This window comes from Aptenodytes forsteri, unplaced genomic scaffold (assembly GCF_000699145.1).
Source record: "Aptenodytes forsteri isolate BGI_AS27 unplaced genomic scaffold, ASM69914v1 Scaffold103, whole genome shotgun sequence".
Lineage (NCBI taxonomy): Eukaryota > Metazoa > Chordata > Aves > Sphenisciformes > Spheniscidae > Aptenodytes > Aptenodytes forsteri.
The window spans coordinates 4889474-4908170 of NW_008796051.1; the positions used below are offsets into that span (position 1 = coordinate 4889474).

The following is an 18697-nucleotide window of genomic DNA, read 5'->3' on the forward strand; positions in this document are numbered from 1 at the left end:
GATACACAATGCAATTGCTCACCACCTGCTGACTGACACCGAGTCAGTCCCCGAGCAGCAATTGCTGACCCCCGGCCAACTCCCCCCAGTTTATATACTGAGCATGACGTCATATGGTATGGAATATCCCTTTGGGCAGTTTGGGTCAGCTGTCCTGGCTGTGCCCCCTCCCAGCTTCTTGTGCACCTCCTCGCTGGCAGAGCATGGGAGGCTGAAAAGTCCTTGACTTAGTGTAAGCACTATGTAGCAACAACTAAAACATCGGTGTGTTATCACATTATTCTCATGCTAAATCCAAAACACAGCACTGTACCAGCTACTAGGAAGAAATTTAACTCTATCCCAGCCGAAACCAGGACACCTGCACCACTCAGAGTATAAGTTCAAATTCTGACAGACGTGAGCTACTTCTCTGTCAAACCAGCTCTAGGGTCCATCTGCTACAGCCTGGAAACAAAGAGCATGATGTGGACAACTGTAACAGTTTTTCCATCAACCAACCCCAAATCTACCTAGATCTGAAGTGAGTCCTGTGTCAGCATGATGCACCCCTGCGTGCAGGGTTTGGAGGAGATTCATCCGTTTGGTGCTGCATATCCTGAACGTGCAGAGCCAACCAAGTAAGACTGCCAAGCAGCTCAGTGCAGCCAAGCAAATAAGACTGCTGAGAAGCACAGTGCAGAGACATCAATAGTCCAGAGCAGCCAACACCTTAGCTTTGATTCAGTGTGAGCCATGCTGGACTTGGAATGGTCCACACAGAACCAGTACCCATATCCTCCCAGTATCCACAGATCTCAGAACATATCCTATGCTTTTCTATATGGAAAGCTAGATGCTGTAATTAAATCTCAGTGCTGAATACATACACCTTTTCAACCTGTTGTGGGAAAAGTGTATTGTCATCTATAATGCGCAGTTTACAGAGTTCAGATATTCGGAAGAACAGGAGACATACTCAAAGGCACACTCTTTCTTGAAGCTAAATCTCCTCTGCTTTGTATATTTTACTACTGCAGAAGTATTAAAATTATGATTTCCCAATCTTAACAGAACAGGTTTAAATTAAGGAAATGCTGTCACCTCTGCTTTCAATCAAGCTGAAAGATGCTCTTCAATAGATGACCTGGATCTAGAATTATATCTGCCAAGCAGAGCTTCCATTCTAATATGATCCTTTCCTTTCCTCTTCTCAAGTCCATCCACCTCCTCCAATTCAGACAAAAAGCCCTTGCTGGATGCTTATCCTGTCTGGAGTGGCAAATTATCTATTTTGTAAAGCAAGTGCCACATGCAACATATCTAAAAACTTCTAGAATACCACATGTTAGGCCAGGTATTTAAGTCTGCTGTTGAGCTCTGGTCACTTTACTTGCCACACTTTTCCTCCAATAACTAGAGCAATATTCTAGTCCAGTTTTACTTACCTATCAATGAGTTGATACAATTCTGTTCTCAAATTCATCTTACTCCCTGGTTTCCTATGAAATTATACACTTCTTGCCCAATCCTAGAAATCAGGAGGAAATTGCTTGTGAAACACTATTCCTACAGAAGGTTGTTACATCGTAGCTGCCCAATATGGTAGTGATCTATTTTTGGTTTGTGGACTCAAGTTTCTCTTCCAGATACTAAGAAGCTACCCTTCTGAATGACAGAAGGATTCAATGAAACAGGTAAGATGTCCATACTATCAAACAGAGCAGGTAGCTATTATATACCAGGAATCATTTATTCATCAGAACAGTTTGAGCTTTCAGGCTGATCAGCAATATCTTATCTCCTATCATATTTCCATTCCCAGAAAAGACCAGTTCCTGAGCAAAACAAAGCCTGTGGTATTTCTTCAAAATTCTTCACCTGCTTTTATGTAGAACCTCTACATGGTATCCCATACATTCCATAATTTTGATTTTGCACACAATTTTTTTCCTTTCCTCCACCGTAAAAGAGCATCACTTAAAAAAAAAGCCCAAACACAACAGGTTTCAGAGACTTAAAGAGGTTTTATTCAAAGGCACCCCTAATCCTTAAGCAGTACCATTTATCTAAACTTCTCTTTCCTACAGAGAGACACTGACCTTTTGTTCAAGACAGCAGATTCATCCCTCAAGAAAGAAAGGTTAGAAATACCTGGAACAGAAACCTCACTGATTTTTGTATTGCCCTTGGTCACTGAATCCTTTCCTCAGAAATGAAAAATTCACATTATTCTTTAAATACAAAGTATTCTTCACTTTTGTGTGATTCAGGAGGACTGAATAAATGCTTCCAAGTTAATGGAAGTTCCCAAGTCTTCTACTCTACTTCTTGTTGCTTTAAGGCCCTCACTGCACAGGACTCAAGTAATGAGTCCAGGATGTTTTTGAACATCAGCTTCATTCACACACCAGCAAGGCATGGCAGAACCCATTCTTTGGAAACCAGTAATCTAGTCAATCAGTGCCCTGAATTTCACTCTCCGGGGTTTTTCAAGAATTAGCAAAATCGTTATTGCCAAAAGGTCTTACAAGCAGTAACTAATCCATTTATACAAGTCATCTTTGGTCAAACTTGCGAAGCTGATTGCTAAAGAATAGGATCAGTACAAAAATAAAAAAAAAAAAAAAAAAAAAAAAAAAAATTAAATTACAAACTCCACACGCAGTTTTTTTTACGATGTCTCCTTGGGAAAGTCTTGGAGTTTATTCCAAAAGCTGCATTATAAACACAATATATGCTGATGCACTATGGATTAAAAAGTAAGAGAACAAGCTCACTCAGCTTCTAGGAAAAGATACCTAGAACTAATCACTAAGCATCAGAGAAAGTCAGTCAGCTCCGCACACCACTGCAAGTTTTCCTGTATCCTACCTTCTTCTTTGTTTACTACTTATGAAGGACAACTGCTTAAAAAGCAACCTTCCCAAAATAGCGTACTTCTGACAAAGAAATGTAACTACTACAGTATCGTAATGACAATGCCTCCACTTTCTATCTGATTTACCCCTTTGATTTTTCCTTCTATCTTATCCTATCTTAGCTTATTACAAACTTATGCAACTTCTACTTTAAGTCATGCCAAAATTCAGCTTGTTTCTATTTGGATAGCTAGAAATTTTTGTTCAAGCACTTATCCTTATTTTAATTACAGAAGCTTTTCTTTCATTTACCTATAATTACACTGCTTGCTTCTTCCTTTGACAGCTCTGTTGTCCCCTGACTTCCATATAAAATGTGTTCCATGGATCCACAGAAATATAAATAAAGTATCATGGATAAACTGATACGCAGTAACCAGCTATGTGCACTCTTAAGCCACTGCAAATGCTCAGTAACTTTGGACAGAAAACAACTTTACTGTGGAGCCTTCCTGCATGCAGTTCCAACAATGAGGTGATGCACAGGAACGTGTTATATTACCGTAACAATTCAAACAGCATTAACATTTTAAGACACTTTTCAAAATTACTGCCAAATGGAAGGAAAGCATTTAACGCATTCTTCTCACATTCAAAACTAGCACCTTCCCCACAGGTTGACCTTCTAGTCAAGTAATTATATGACACTTCAAAGATTAATCACTCTTCCTATGTTTTTCACAAACCCACCACATCCACTAGTATTCATACTTAAAATCTTCTTGGTTTTGCCCAAAACTTTTCTATACTATCCCCTGTATGTTAAACATCTGATTTCTAAGGTATTCAACCATGCTAGAAGGTTCAGACACATCAAATATAGGTTTACACTGCCTGTAAGACTGATAAAATTGTTGGATACCTGAAAACAGCATACAACTTAACAGCAATATATCCCATGTTATAAAAACAGTTACCATGACACAACTAATTTCTACCTTCATTGTACCTTGTTGTCCTCCCTCCAACCCATCTCTTTTTGGGGGGTCTGTCTTCTTTTTGAAATGCAAGCTTTTAGAAACCACTATCGAAAACTCTTCTAAGCTTACTCTGCACAAATTTAAAATTTCTCACTTCATAGCAAACCTACAAAAGTTGCGTGTATTTTGTTCACCTAGAAGTTACCACAGATTTACACCGTTATGAAAAAAATGGTATTCCTCTCTCTCTCTCTCTCTCGTGCCCTGCAGACTTGTGTATCTCCTTTCCATCTGCTACTGTGGGGCTTCCGTGTGTTTCTGACTGAGCTGATTAAGATACCTCAATATTTTTTTCAAATGGAATTCTAATTTTGATCATGTACTAGTACTTCTCCTCCACCAGCTTTTGCTATTCCCTCGTCTAGCAAGGATTTCAGAAATGCCTTGTTAACATGCCTGAGCTTTTTTAACATTAATTTCTTTTAAAATTTGGTGTTAAATTTAATTCTTGTGACAGGAGGTGGACCAAAAGTCTTTAGTTGTCTGTATTTTGTAGTGCACTGCCATTGATAATAAGAGCAATCCCTGATACAGGAGGACAGACCTTGGAATTAATTAAATTTAGTTATCTCCTTCTTATAGCTTCAGCCTTTATGCAGAAAATAACAGTTTGGGGGCCATTTCCAATGACCATTTTTTAAAGTGTGCTACCCATTTGCTAACAGCAAACGTATTTTACTTCAGACAAGTCAGTACATTCTTGGAAAATTCATAGCATAATTTTAGTACTGCATCTTGAATACAGGGTTATATTTCAGATATTTTAACGTAGAAATGCACACTGTTGTGTTACTGTGTTACTCAATATTCTGTATCGCTCCATTGCTTCTTTGTTTATATATCTTATATCTTACTCCTCACCTACAGACAACACAAAGTCAACCTCATGATGATTATGACTGTCTCTTCATCTAAATCGTACCAAATCTTACCATTAGATACCCGATCAAATAGTTTCATAAATATCCCTTCATAAATATCACTTGACTGGATAATTTCACAAAGCTGTTAAAAGTAAAGACTCTCATACATTGGCTAGTCTAAAATCATGCAAAACTACATTAAAAACAATTGAAACAGTTTAAAACACTTCCACAAGTGTTTTCAGAATGCATTTGCAAGATAGTATGAGACCTGATGTATCAGCTCACCAAGAAAAACCACACATGCTCATTCCACAGAGCCGTGCATCTAATAAGCCTACACACCCACCCTGCTCAACACTTCTTGGAGCTGTCACCAAAACCGAAAAGACAAACTCCTGTAAAGCTAATGTTAGAGTAAGTGCTTGTTCGGTTTTTCGTAAATAATTCATCGCCTTGAGCAAGAAAGAAGACTCTAACATTGTATTGTTTATTCCACTTTAACTCAATTAACAATATGCCATTGTGAACTAAACAAAACTACTGGGAAAAAATAAGGTTAGGTTTAACCAAACCCTAATAAAAATCTTGTTTTGCTGATGTTTGTATCATACACGTCTTTTAAAAGTCTAAACAGAATACAGTTAAGTGCATTAAAATCTTGTTGAGAACAAAGTCAAATCATTCAAATCCTACCCTGTTCTTTCATTACTAGAATGGATCATTCCCCAATACAAATGTACAGGCTTTAAATATCTTATAATTTATTTGAAGATCATTTTCCACTCACGTCTATCGTAAATATTAATGCCTCAAGAAGCTAATAGAAATTTGATATCCACAGTAATACTCTAATCTCCATTTTTCTAGTTCAGTCATTACTGAAATCTCAAGAAAAGCTTATCTTTGTATACTTTCTACTTAATCATCATATTCTTGCTAGTCCCTACTCAAATCTCCTTCACCACATGTCTTCACTTCTCTAAATACTAAGGTCCACATTCTCAAATACATCTTAACAAAGTAATTAGAGCAATCTCCAAAGCAAGTAGATGCATAAAGAGAGTCAGCTGGAAAGATGCATGATTTTACAGTAAACAGCTTTTTAAACAAACAGACAAAAAGAAGGATATGAAAAAGTGGTTTTAGATAGAAGATTTTCTAAGTGAAAGACTACTCCTGTAACACGTATTATTAGGAGAATATCTTCACTTAGGTATGAGTGTTTTGAGCAATTCTTACAGCATTTATTTCAGTAACTTTTACAGGGTACAGCTGTAGTTAAATATTGTAGCAATATTATAGTATGATACACTTCCTGCATGTTTTCAAAAAGACATTAATTATGCAAAGTTCTAACTGTAACTTTGTAATAGAGCTTAGACAGGTTTTTACTCTGAAGATCACAGGACAGGTTACAACCAGCAGCTTTGGAATGTGACTTTTTCATGATGGACTGATGATGTAGATTTAGATGCCAGAAGGTCTAAATGACTCCAGATGAAATAAATATATATATATTTCAGAATTCAGTTTCTGTAACAAGTAATACAGTAATTTGAAGTAGAAGCTACTAAGAAGTAAATAAACCTTCCTCCCGTCAATTCTTTTTAATACAATTATATCCCTCATACACTGATAACGAGTTACTTTACAAATATCAAGTAATTAACATGTCCACTTCCTCGGGCATGTTTTCTCTCTTTTTCAGAAGTCTTTCTGCAAAACAGGTTACAACAACGCTAGTGATTTTTGCATCTATGCCCCTTCCAGTGTCTCTTTTCCCTCCCACTGTAACTGGCTTTAATTACAGCAAACGTAAGCAACTTCACCTAAACAGAGGGAAAAATTAAACGTATACACAGCTACCCCAGTCTTCCTTGTTTTGAGTTGACCTCTGCCTGCAAAGAGCTTAACTTCAAAGAGATTTTTTTTTTTTTTAAAAGACTAGGAATCCATGAAAAATGTTGGAAAGCCGAGGCCTATATTTATACAGACATTGCAATGGTGTTGACAGCTTTAAATAAAATAAATGGAACCAAATTTAATTTAGCACCATAATCTTGTTATCATGGCTTACAAATGCATAGGTGAAGAATTTCCTAAGAGTCAAGAAATTGTTACTTAAGGTCTTTATAATATAGAAAGAAATCAATAGAACCGAGACACACATACATACATTAAGTCATTGCAGTAACTGTCCTCATGTAATAATGCAGACAGTCAACAGTCAATTTGACACAGTGTATGGCAGAATCTTATTAAACTTCAAGCGAGAAGGCAAAAGTTTAAGTCCTACATTTTAGCCCATTCATTCCAGTTTATGCACAAATCCATATCGTTAAGGTGTAAGTACGTGCAATCTGGCTGTACAGAAGCAAAGAAAAAAATTCCCTATCTTTACACTATCAATTTCCCTATCTTTTTTACTGATCTTTCTTCATGCCTCAAGAAGACAATTAATTTTTCAAGTGCTAGTTTGACAGTAAACATTTAAAGCATGAGATTTTTTTAAACTTCAACAGTGGAGGACTATTTTTGTCAAATGCAAAACACTCATTCCCAAATAATTAGAGAGAACTGTCACGTATTTCTACACACAAAATGCACAGCAGCTTTTAATATATCCTTCCACATATTTGCAGATTAGTAGCTACGTTTTGAGACTTTATTTTCTTCCATCAGGCAATTTTTCAACTAACTTATTTTATTTTTTCTAGATTTGATGCATAAGCAAAATTTACCTTTTTTTTTTTTAAATCACATTTATCTTTTAATGACTATCACACTACTCCACAAGCTCTTTGTGCAGCACCTTGTGCAACAAGAGCTTCTGGGTTCTGCCAAAATACCGAGGAAACAATATTCCAGAACAAAGGAAACTCCTTTTTCAACTTCACAAACATTTGTTCCATTACCACTGCTGATTTTTGTGATCAAGCGCAACCAGACCACAACTTACCTCCTAATACCAAAGAAAGAAAAAAAGAAAAAAAAAAAAAAAGATTCATTTCTGCATAAGCACATCAGTGATATTATTTAAAGCAAATGGGAAATCATCAGGAATACTGTGTATACTAAGTAGTATTGCAAACACTGTGGCCAATTAGATCTTGCAAACTGTGGTCTACACAGAAGCTAGCAGTTCACATAATGATGCCACTCCTGATTTTTAGCAGTTGAAGTCACATTATGAAAAGCAAAAAATATTTCCTATTAACAGTTCTTGTCATGCAAGTACAATAGTTGCTAGCAATTAAATCACTAGCTGGAGAAGTAGTCTTTGGATTCTGACACAGATCAGCTCACCCCACCTCAGTCATCAGTACTCTATTAAGCTATTCATAGAATAAAAACTATCAGATTAAACTACGTTTAGCTTGCCATGTCACATGAATATGCTCGTGCTAATCACCACACAAAGCCATCCTGTGAGAAACTTGTCTTTATTTCTACATTGAAGCAGTTCATGATTAAATGTATCTTCAACATCGATAATTTACGTTGTTATCCAAAATTATTTTTTCTCATTACCATCACTTCTGTCATACCTTGGAGTGTTAACAGTACATTACACTGCCTCTGCAAATACTACAACTGAATAATTATGACAGTGCAAACAATGGAGCTAGTGGTCTGTAGAGGAAAACGTAACATAGATCCATATGCATATTGCAGAGTAACAATGTGATTTCTACACATCCTACGTATATTTGAATTCTAACTTTCAGCCAGCTCTGATTTCCAGTGCTTTCATATTCCTAGCTGTTTTACAGCGTGAATCATTTACTTGGAATTCATCCATTCAGTGCATTTCTAGCAATTCTGTCTTTCAATAAAAGCCGATTCAATTAGAATAGACTTACAAGACCCATATGGTTTTATCAGTCACTGTATAAATGTGCAGAAAACTACCCCTTGAGGCAGTGTCCCTATTTAATCATTCCCTTAAAAGGAATGCCCTATTTTCCAGATGACATTTAACAGATGAGGCCAGCAAGTCTCCTGAAGACAACTAGTACACTGCACAACAGTCTGCCCTAAGAAGAAATGTCCGTATCAGGACCTTTAGAAAGCCCAAATTCATCTTCATGGATAGTTTTTAAAGCAGCCGTCAAATGTTACTTTTCCAACAACCAGTTTTAAGGCTTCAACCTCTCACGCACTGTTGTTAGAAATTCTTCCCCATATGCCACAAACTGTGGTCCACCAATGCTCAGCGTGACAGCTATATTGAAAACATCCTGTTTGAGAAACATATGGGTATCAACCAATTTGCGTTTCCTAGATGACAATGTGCTACACATGAGCAAGGGTCAGGAAGCTCAATTTCCTTAACAACATCCCCTGAGGAGGTAGTATTTGGGAGGCTGCAGAGAAGGCAGTGGTTACAGTCTTTTAGATCCCTAGATCCTTGGGATTCATGGGGAAGTGACCTCTCCCAACTTCCAATCCCAAAAAGGATTGGATCCTCCAGGCTGCTTCTCTGTCCCCTTCCTGTAGAAACTGTGATGCTTCTTGCACCTATGCAAAAAACCACACGCAAACATGAGGTTCATACTGATGCAGCAGCACAGTTACTGTGGCACAAAACAGGGTGAATACTTGGCACAGCTAGTTTTGTGACTAAACAGGAAGGAGCTTGCTTCTGACCTATCTTATTTGTTCTGCACTGCGGGTGTGATCTTCCCAGAAGGTTGCAGCATTCTAGAAACATCCTCCATTCAGAGCCAGCCCCACAAAGATGTCCACCTTAAGTAGGGGAAAAGACTACACGCTTTCCCTAAAAAATCAAGTCTCCATAATGCTCTTCAGGAAAGATGTATCTTAATAGAAAGAGATGCCACGTAATCATCAGCCCTCATCTTTTCTTCTTCCCTTCTTATTCAATTACAGAACTTCTAGCTCATGACCCTAATCACAGAATTCAATGATATCTGTAAGAAACAACTTTCCTTTCACTGAATGTGTCACACCAACTTTTTTCAGCTTTTAGAGTTAGGAACTCTATTTTAAAAATAAATTTTAAAACCCCCACTCATTCACACACTTTTTTCTACCAAGCACTGTCATTTGAGCTGTGCAGTTCAGATAAAGTATATTCAAACATTATGGAAAAGTTTAAAGGTAAGTTCCAAACTTCCAGTAAGTTAGAATGGGAAAATTTTCAATTTTCATTTCCTCTACCCCCCCAACTCCTAAGAAAACAAGAAAAAACTTGTAGCAGATGTCAAGGTTTTATCTTGTAGTCTTCAATCTGACTTCTGATGGAAAGTTTGCCAGCCGAAAGCCTACCAACAACATTCTGCAGCTGAACTCTCCAAGTTCAAGCCTGCTCTACATCAACGTACCACATACCAGTGGAATGCACTTCAGAGAGAACAGACAATCCTCAGGATCTCTCTGTCCTACTTAAACCAGGATAAGCTACTGCACGAAAGCATAAAAAATGAACACTTAATATTTTGTTCCACTAGCCTACTTTGAAAGTATTTTGTAGCTGACTGTATCAGCCAACAAGACAAGACATCATTTGATACTGTGAGAAAATTTTCTGCAAAGCATACTGTCCTAACCTGACTTTCAAGATGAAAAGTACAGACACTTGTATCAAGTTTTAAACAGGTACAGGCACAGTGGGCTGTCACAACGGTAAAGGAAAAATTGTTACACAAAGTCATGGGGCAGAAAATGCAATTTCTCATTACTCTACAGGCAATACAAGAGCTTTCTTCTTACCAGCTAGACTTCTATTCTAACATACTTAATCTTATTGTAGGTGTTCATTCAAATCCCAGTAGCTTTTAGACCAGGACAGCTAATCATTTTCCCTAGAAAAGACGCAGTGAATAAAAATACCACTGGTGGCACTAAAAACAAAGATAACATTTCCACTAAAAAAAAAAAAGCTAAACACATCGAAACACGCACTACTTATGCCTCAAGGAAAGTAATTAATCATGGAAATAGAAAGAAAGAAGTATATCCATTATCAAACATGGAGAGAAAGCGAATACCAGATGGCATAAAGGCTTCTTTGCTTCAGCCTCCACACAAAAGTTTAATTCCATATAACCAAATTAAACAAGGGGATACAAGTTCAAGTTAGAATAACAGACTGGGCTACTGAATGTTATATACGGCAGTCAACAGCATCTAATGAAATTCACCCTCGGAAACATATTGTTTAGAACTACAGGAAGATGGAAGAAGTCATCAAGTACTGCAGAAGAGAAAAAGAAAAAAAAGAAAAGTAAAAGAGAAATCACAAGACGGGTAAACAAAAATACAGGAAGTAGTAGATGACTCAGCCTAACTCAAATTTCAGAAAGATACTAGAACGAGATTATAACAATTGGGAGCATTAAAGGATAAAGCCAATTGGCTTGACACAGTCTAGTTTCTCTCTTTAATGGACTAACTGTCCTAGTGACTAGGAGAAAAGCAATACACGTCCCAAGTCTTGACTTGCAACACAATCAAAAATACATTCTCCTACTCAAGCTAGACTATGATTGGGACAAAGTTGTGCAGAATGAAGTTCAAAATTAGGGTTGGTTGGTTGGTTTGTTTTTAATAGTTCTCAACCACCAGCTGTAGATGTAGGATAGCATTTATAGTGAGGTTCTACAGGTATACTATTTAATATTCTTAGTCATGCTTTGGACAAAGGAATAAGGAATAGAACAAACAAACAGCACCAGGCTGAAAGGTGGCGAGGACTACCTGCCAAGACCATCCTGAGTTAAGATAACTCAAAAATCAAAACGATGAAATCCAAGAAAGACAGCGTAAAGCACCACAGGCCCCACAATTGCATAAAAAAAGCCCTACTTAAGTAACGATGGCACACAAAAGGACACCAGACTGTACTGGATCAAGTAGATCGCAAGGCACGGAGAAGCCAACATCCTGATACTATTGCACAAAAGGAAAATCCTCATTCAGGGAAGAACCACCATCAGACATCATAATTTAGCAGGACTCTAGAAAGGCACAGTCCCACTAAACCTTACACTAGAAATGACTCAGCTGAAGGTATGTCCTCATTCTGGGCTACTACTGTAAGAAACAGTTGTGTCAACTGAAGAGTCAAGAATGAAGAATCATGATATAAGCTGAAGAAAACTGTCACCTATAAGAAAGGGATGATGAAATTTTGTTTCTGTAAGAAAGACTTAGAGAGAGAAAATGGATGAACGTGGAAACCATAACCCAATAACCAAAGAACTACAAATATAGTGGGTAATTCACTGGGGATAGGGGAAGTATAAATCAACTTATCTTACTGAACAGAAAGGTTAGATATCTGGAAAAACATCAAGGGTAAAAAGCACTATAAATAAGCTGTCTAAAGGGGTTACAGTCTCCTTCACTGGAGAGATGTTAGAACAAGGATTGTGGTAGAAGTTGCCCAGGTTTACTGATCCTCTTTCAATATGGGAGAGGGTCTAACTCACTGGAAGACCTTTTCCATCCCGAGTTCCTAGGGCAACATGGATAAGCCAAATGAGACATGTTAGCATTCTTAGAACCATCCCTATAATGAACCCGAATGTATTCAAAGCTTTTATTACTTTAGTAACTGTGGAAAACAAATGCTAATCTATTTTGCTTGGCTTTGGTACAATTCAGCTGAACAAGCCATTCTTAACTGGCAGAACCTACCTCTGACCTTGCAGTGCCCATTAACAAAGTTGGCCTTTTAGAGAGCGTATCTCCTAAATCCACAATCAGATCTGAGATCTCAGAAACAGAGGGCTAAGAAGTTTTTCTTCCTGTTCAGCAGCTCTGACATCATTAGTTATCATAGGAGGGGAAGAGAGAAAGTTTACAGAAAGCGATAGGTTTCTTTCTGCTCCGTGTTTGTTTCTTCAATTACATAAGGTATATACACACAGAAGGCCAAGTCACGACAACGGCTACCTAAATTTCTGACTGCTGATATAACTACTATTTTCAGTATGATGCAAAAAGAAACAACTAAACTAAGGTTAAATCAACTATCAAAGTTGGATCAAACAGGCCCTACCGGGTCTTAGCCCAATATCAAATGAAACACTGTTTGTTTTGTTCTGGGGAGATTACATTAAAAAAAGGAAGAAAAGAAAGAACGAAAAAAAAAAAAAAAGGCCAAGCTATAACAGACATCAGGAAAGAGTTACAGAAAAAAACCCCAAACAAACATCAAACCAAAAATACCAAGCTCATGCTTAAAAAAAAAAAAGAGCACATTTTTTCCAGAGCTGTTTAGAGTAATGGATTAAAATATCTGTCAGGTTCAAAACTACAAAGATTTAACAACAGAATTAACCTTAAAAAAAAAAAAACAAACCCGAACACAAAACCAACTACTTATGTAGTCTTTCTAAAATACAAGCTTTATCTTCTTTGGATTGGCTGCCCATTGCATTCTGTATTGCCCATAGAAGCTATGCCTATCTACAGCATCTAACAGAGGCATCCCAATCAATAAAAATTACTTCATTGTTTTATATGGAAGAACAAAACCTCATTCATTTTTATGTGTGCAAAATTCTTAAGTTTCATTATATTTTTCAGGGAAAATAATTCCTAAATAAATTCCTAAATAATTCCAAAGGTTACTTTTAAAAACTCTTTTTAAAAATAAGACTGGAAGTCCAGAATGACTAGATTACCTGATGGCTACCTACAGAGCAAAAGAGAACTATTTATTCATGCTCCTCTTGATAATTTAACATTTAAGCTAAAACATAAAACTTGTAATACAGAGCTTGGTAAAGTATGGATTATATATGACTTTTCCACTCACTTCATTCCTGCAAATATTCCCTTCTCCAAACTACCCACAAGTAACGAACAGCTCTTCAGTCTGTTAAGCTTGATTCAGTCATGTATTTGTAAAATCAGCATGACAGGCAGTTCTTCCTCCTTTTCTCCTTCACAACCTTCCCCCTGACACACGCATGCGCATGCGCGCACACAGAGGCTGCATACTGGAAAGCAGAAGAGAGAGTCCTTAACAAGCTGTTGTAAAACAGACATGTTAAACCAGACATACAAGGTAAGTACCAACTCTCTGTCCTGAGCAGTACTGCATTTCAACAGAAATACAAATACCAGATTTGGTTAAATGTAACTGATTTGTGCTTATAAACATCCAGATGGTACATGACTAAACAAATTGCACATATTTTCTGAAGAAAAATGACCTTGATATCCAAGTTAAAAAATTAAACATTTTATTTATGCTTCTCAAAGCATAAAACAAACTCATGACAGCCTCAAGTAGAGACCTGTATCTCATATTTAGGAAATTGTCAGACATGCTTATAAAATACATGCACATATTGAATGGCCACGCTCTCGGGCATAATCAAGGAGCACAGACCAAATATCATGCAAACATACAAAGATGGCATCCCAGTTCCTTACACCTCAGACTCTTCTGTCTGGTATGATTTAAAGTTGGCTTTTCATACCTTAGGCTGGGAGAAAAGGTACAATTCAGTAATGGAGATGAATAAAGCATAGGACACAGAAGCCATGCCCCCGTTCAGCTGGTTATATATGTCTCTACTTCAGCAGTACAGAATGTTGAGGTATACATCCCAAATCCACAGAAATTCATCCTGACTTGAGATTACTTTCTCATTCTACAAATTTCAGGAGCTATTTTATGTAAATGATATAGCAGCTTGCCCAACATGTGTATCAGAGAGGAATACGTAAAAAAACCCACAAAAACCCCACAACTTCAGAGAAGTCACTGGTACTTGTTTTATCTCCTTATTCTCCCTCCTTCTTTCCCCCTGCCAAAAGAAAAATACTTTGGGCTTGAATAGTGTGCACCAAGTCTCATAGATTCACAGGTAAGATTAAGTTTTTACTGAATTCAAAGCACGCAATAAAAGTAGTTCTAAAAAATAAAATGAAATACAACCATAACAAGCATAAAGCAGTTAAATATTTGTACAGCAATCCTTCTCCTATTATTAGCTAAGAGAATACTATTAGTGAAAATATCCTTTGAAATTCTGCCCTTTTTCCTAATTTAAAAATAACAGAATGCTATCGACTCTGGAAAGGGGAAATTGATCACGTATCCCTGCCCCCCTTTTTTTCCTTTATTTACACAGCACAGTATCACGCCAAGCATTTCAAAGTTTAAAAAGCCAGATTTGCAGTTCCTCCTGTAGCTCCCACTACACTCCCCTGGATGCTCATCCTTCACACTGAATGGAGAAGCGGTTTGTCACAGCATGGAAAAAAGAATGGGATCCCACAACTACAGACCAGACCACAATACTCATGCATGAAAAACACATTAAGAAAAGCAAAGTGACAGGTAATTTTAGATCTGGATGCTGTCACTAACAGAATAACAAGAGCGTTAATATGATCTGAGGAAGATGGAGCAGAGAAGTGATGGAGCAGTAACGCAGGCTCCTAGAAGGCAGAAGAGAGTAGCAAACGTACATCCCTTTAGAGAGAATGCTAGTTCTCTTGCGTACTTCTTCCCAGCAACACTGGAACTCTGAATCTTCAGCTTTACAAAGCTTCTAAATTACAATGACTAACCATGTTAGCTGGCAAGAAAAAAAAAAAAAAAAAACAAACCAAAAACCAAACACCTACTGAAGGACAGACAGACTGAGAGCAAATACTTGCTGCAGTAAGGTCTATCCAAGGATCCAGCCCAATTCTTGAAGGTCAACCAGTACTGGTGTACTCCTGATTGGTGGCACTCCTGGTGCCATGAAGAGCAGAAGGAAAGAAAGAAAAGAAATGGTAGTGTGCCCATGGAGGCAACTTTCTTTTGGCAAATCAGTAATCATGAGAGTCAGACCAAGTTCAGCAACCCCACTATACCCTCCCCAGGAGCCAAACAATTCCCTTCCGGGTTTTCAGCGTATCATCATTGCCACTGTTGCTTTTACAGTGATGCCGGTCTGGGCTTTTCCAGCGTTCTAGCCATTACTTTACTTTTCTGTACAACACGAGCGACAGAGGGGGAATGATGATTTTCAAGTGTTTATGTCTCAGCAAAACTTAAACAATTTCATGGGGCAAGGAAATCAAACCACTTATTTAGCCTAAGGACTCTTCCTCTTGCCAAACTTCAATGGCTTTTGCAAACAATAGAGCTTCTCAAAGAGATCATACAAATTCTTTATAATGGAAACTATTAGGCAACCTAAATATAGAGTTCATTACCAGTTCCCTCTATAACACAGTACGTTAGGGTTCTATTCAGCATTCCTTACTCATGCTTCTAATGCACTTCAGCAGGAGATTTGTCCAAGTAAGGAATGATTATTACAGCCCTAGGTTCCTTACATTTATACAACATCTTTCATCTAGAAAGATTTCAAAATGTTTTAAAGGTCACATACAGAAAATTACTATATTCAGTACAGTCTCCTATCAAGAGGAACATAGTAATTTCTCAGTAGCCAAGCAACAATACAGAACAATTTAGGTTAGAAAGTAAATAAGAAAGCCATGTCTACAGGGAGAATTTAGATCCTCAGTGACGTTACCAAATTAAAGTCTAGCAACGGTTCTACAGTAAAAGGTACAGGGATTTCCAACTGGCAGATAAGATCTTAGTTTTACATCTGACTCACGGCACATGTAACTGGCACCATGCTGGGGTACCCCTTCAGTACTAATCCAAAGAAAAGAGTGCCACCTTGGGAATCAGTTACACCACTTCCTGCAGCATCCAGGATTTCTCTTGGACATCTCCCATCCAAGCACAGCCCAGTTTAACCATTCAAGGTGATACTGCCATGGACAAAGTTAATTTAACTCCATGATCCAACCTGCTTTGAAAATTCAGTCTAGAAGTATATTAAAATATAATCAAGAAGTCATAAGAGTTATTTCCACTAATCTTAACAATTCCACCAGTTGTTAAAGATCATAATCCGTGTCTAGCCTCTGGCATAAAAGATAATTCTTTCAGAGAGAAGAAATTATTCAACAGTGACAACACCCACAAACCCTACCCTGCACCAGAAAATATTTCTGTAAAGTTAATTGTACATGATTACTATAAAAAAATGCAACTGTTTTAATCAACTTTGCACCTAATTTCCAGTGGCCTTCAAAACCACTGAACTGGACTATGATTGCCTGTTTTTCCATCTGCAAATCTGGTCGCATTTAGTGAATTTTAACATGCAGAAGCAGACATTAAAGCGTCCACCACAAAGAAACAGATTTCTCTGAAATAAGAAAACAGTGCTTTACAGTGTCTTATAGACAAAGCTCTCATCAGTAAAAAAACGCAGTGGAAATTTTTAAGCACACCAAGAACCATGCTGAGGCATCAACTCAATCTAACATTAAGCTTCAAAATGGAAGACTTAAAAATAAATAAATAAATAATGCATTCACAGTGTCATCAAAACACCGTAGTATTGTTATGTTGTATAGGCAGCACCAGCAAATGTTTTAACAAGGCCCCAATTTGGTCTCTTAGACTCAAGCTCCTTAAAAAAAAAAAAAAAAAAAAAATCAACCCAAACGCCGGCCTTTTGTGTCTCTCTGGCACCCTAATGATTCTCTCCATAGACACAAAGGTCTACTTACTAGCTCAAATCTAATTTCAGAATTGGGGCCTAAAACCTCAACCTGTATTTATCTCATGCAATGTGTAAATCCTGGACTTTGCAAACATGTGAAAACACAACCCATTTAAACCTTATGGGAAAAAGAAACCCATAAACCTACTCAGCTACACATTGTTTCAGAGTTTAAGTAGAGAAACAAAAATCAATGTATCAAGAAAGCTCTGCATACCAGATCACTGTGGGGGAGAAAGTAGAAACAAACAAAAAACCAAACAACAATAAAAGACATTTTGTTGCTAAAATATTAAAAAATTATGAAATATTCAAGCGGGGAAAAAAGAAGGCAATGATAATACTGGCTTCTCAGGACTGTTTATTTTTTCCACGCTCTTTTTTGTTTTTTTTTGTTTAAGTTTTAGTGCTTTTATCCAACTGAGTTTCCAATGCAACAAAACATAATTTTAAACTGACTTTGCCTATCACACTGACTGTAGGTTAAAGAGGCTTCATTTGTGCTGTTTTAAAGATTTTGCATTCATTAATTCAGCAGTATTATTTTGTTGAATATTACAGATCTGTACACATCTGTGATATAAACACAATGCCATTGTTATAACTCAAAACCACACTATAGGTGATAGATGCAATTCTTCTCAGCGCGTTTACCTCACTGATTTCCTTGGTTTAAAAAGAAAAAAAAAAATTAAAAAAATCAACTAGTATTCAAAACTGAAGTTATGAGAAGTCCTTTCAACATTCATTCTGGTTTTCAGAAGTCTAGGAAATCAACTCTAGAAATAAAGGTGAATCTTTTTTGTCAAGTAATTGGACCCAACCTTGCACTTACAATTTCAAACATGCAACATTTGTTGCAAGTCATATTCAGCACTGCTTTGAACGATATCTAGAACGTAATTGCTGCTTTCGATAGGATGGCAACTTTTATTGCCACTTAAACTTCTCTTGCTGACGGGATTCACCCATAGGTATGATAACCGTAACAAAGGATTCTTTAGCAATGCTCCCTTCAGTTAGCATGCAACGGCTACAAGTGCACTCCTGTCGGTTTTATAAAAAAACTTCCATTCCCCAAGCATGCACGTTTAGGCCACAATACTGAAAAACACCGGCAGACACTGGAACCAGGTAATCCACCGCAAGCTTTGACGGGTTCACAGAGACAAAGTCCTCCTGGGAAGTCACGGATACGCAGGGTGGCACCTCCATACGATGCAATTCAGCTAATCAACAATTCCTCCCTAAACAGCGGAGCGTTATTATCCACCCCTACAGCCCCGGAAACCTGCACGGTGATGCTCTGTGATGAAAAGCGAATTAAAAAGATAATAATAATAACAAAAAAAAAAGGGGGGGGGGGAGTATTTATGAGG

At 37.4% G+C, this 18697-nt stretch overlaps 1 protein-coding gene across 1 annotated transcript in view; it reads right to left on the bottom strand.

The window, feature by feature from the left end:
* The window catches only part of YAF2 (YY1 associated factor 2), a 16277-nt gene extending 14776 nt beyond the window's left edge, over positions 1-1501 (bottom strand). The window contains exon 1 of the mRNA XM_009286237.2: positions 1428-1501. Within this exon, the coding sequence (XP_009284512.1) occupies positions 1428-1465 (38 nt within the window). The 5' untranslated portion in view covers positions 1466-1501. The remainder of the gene's footprint in view (positions 1-1427) is intronic.
* Positions 1502-18697: the final 17196 nt, after the last annotated feature.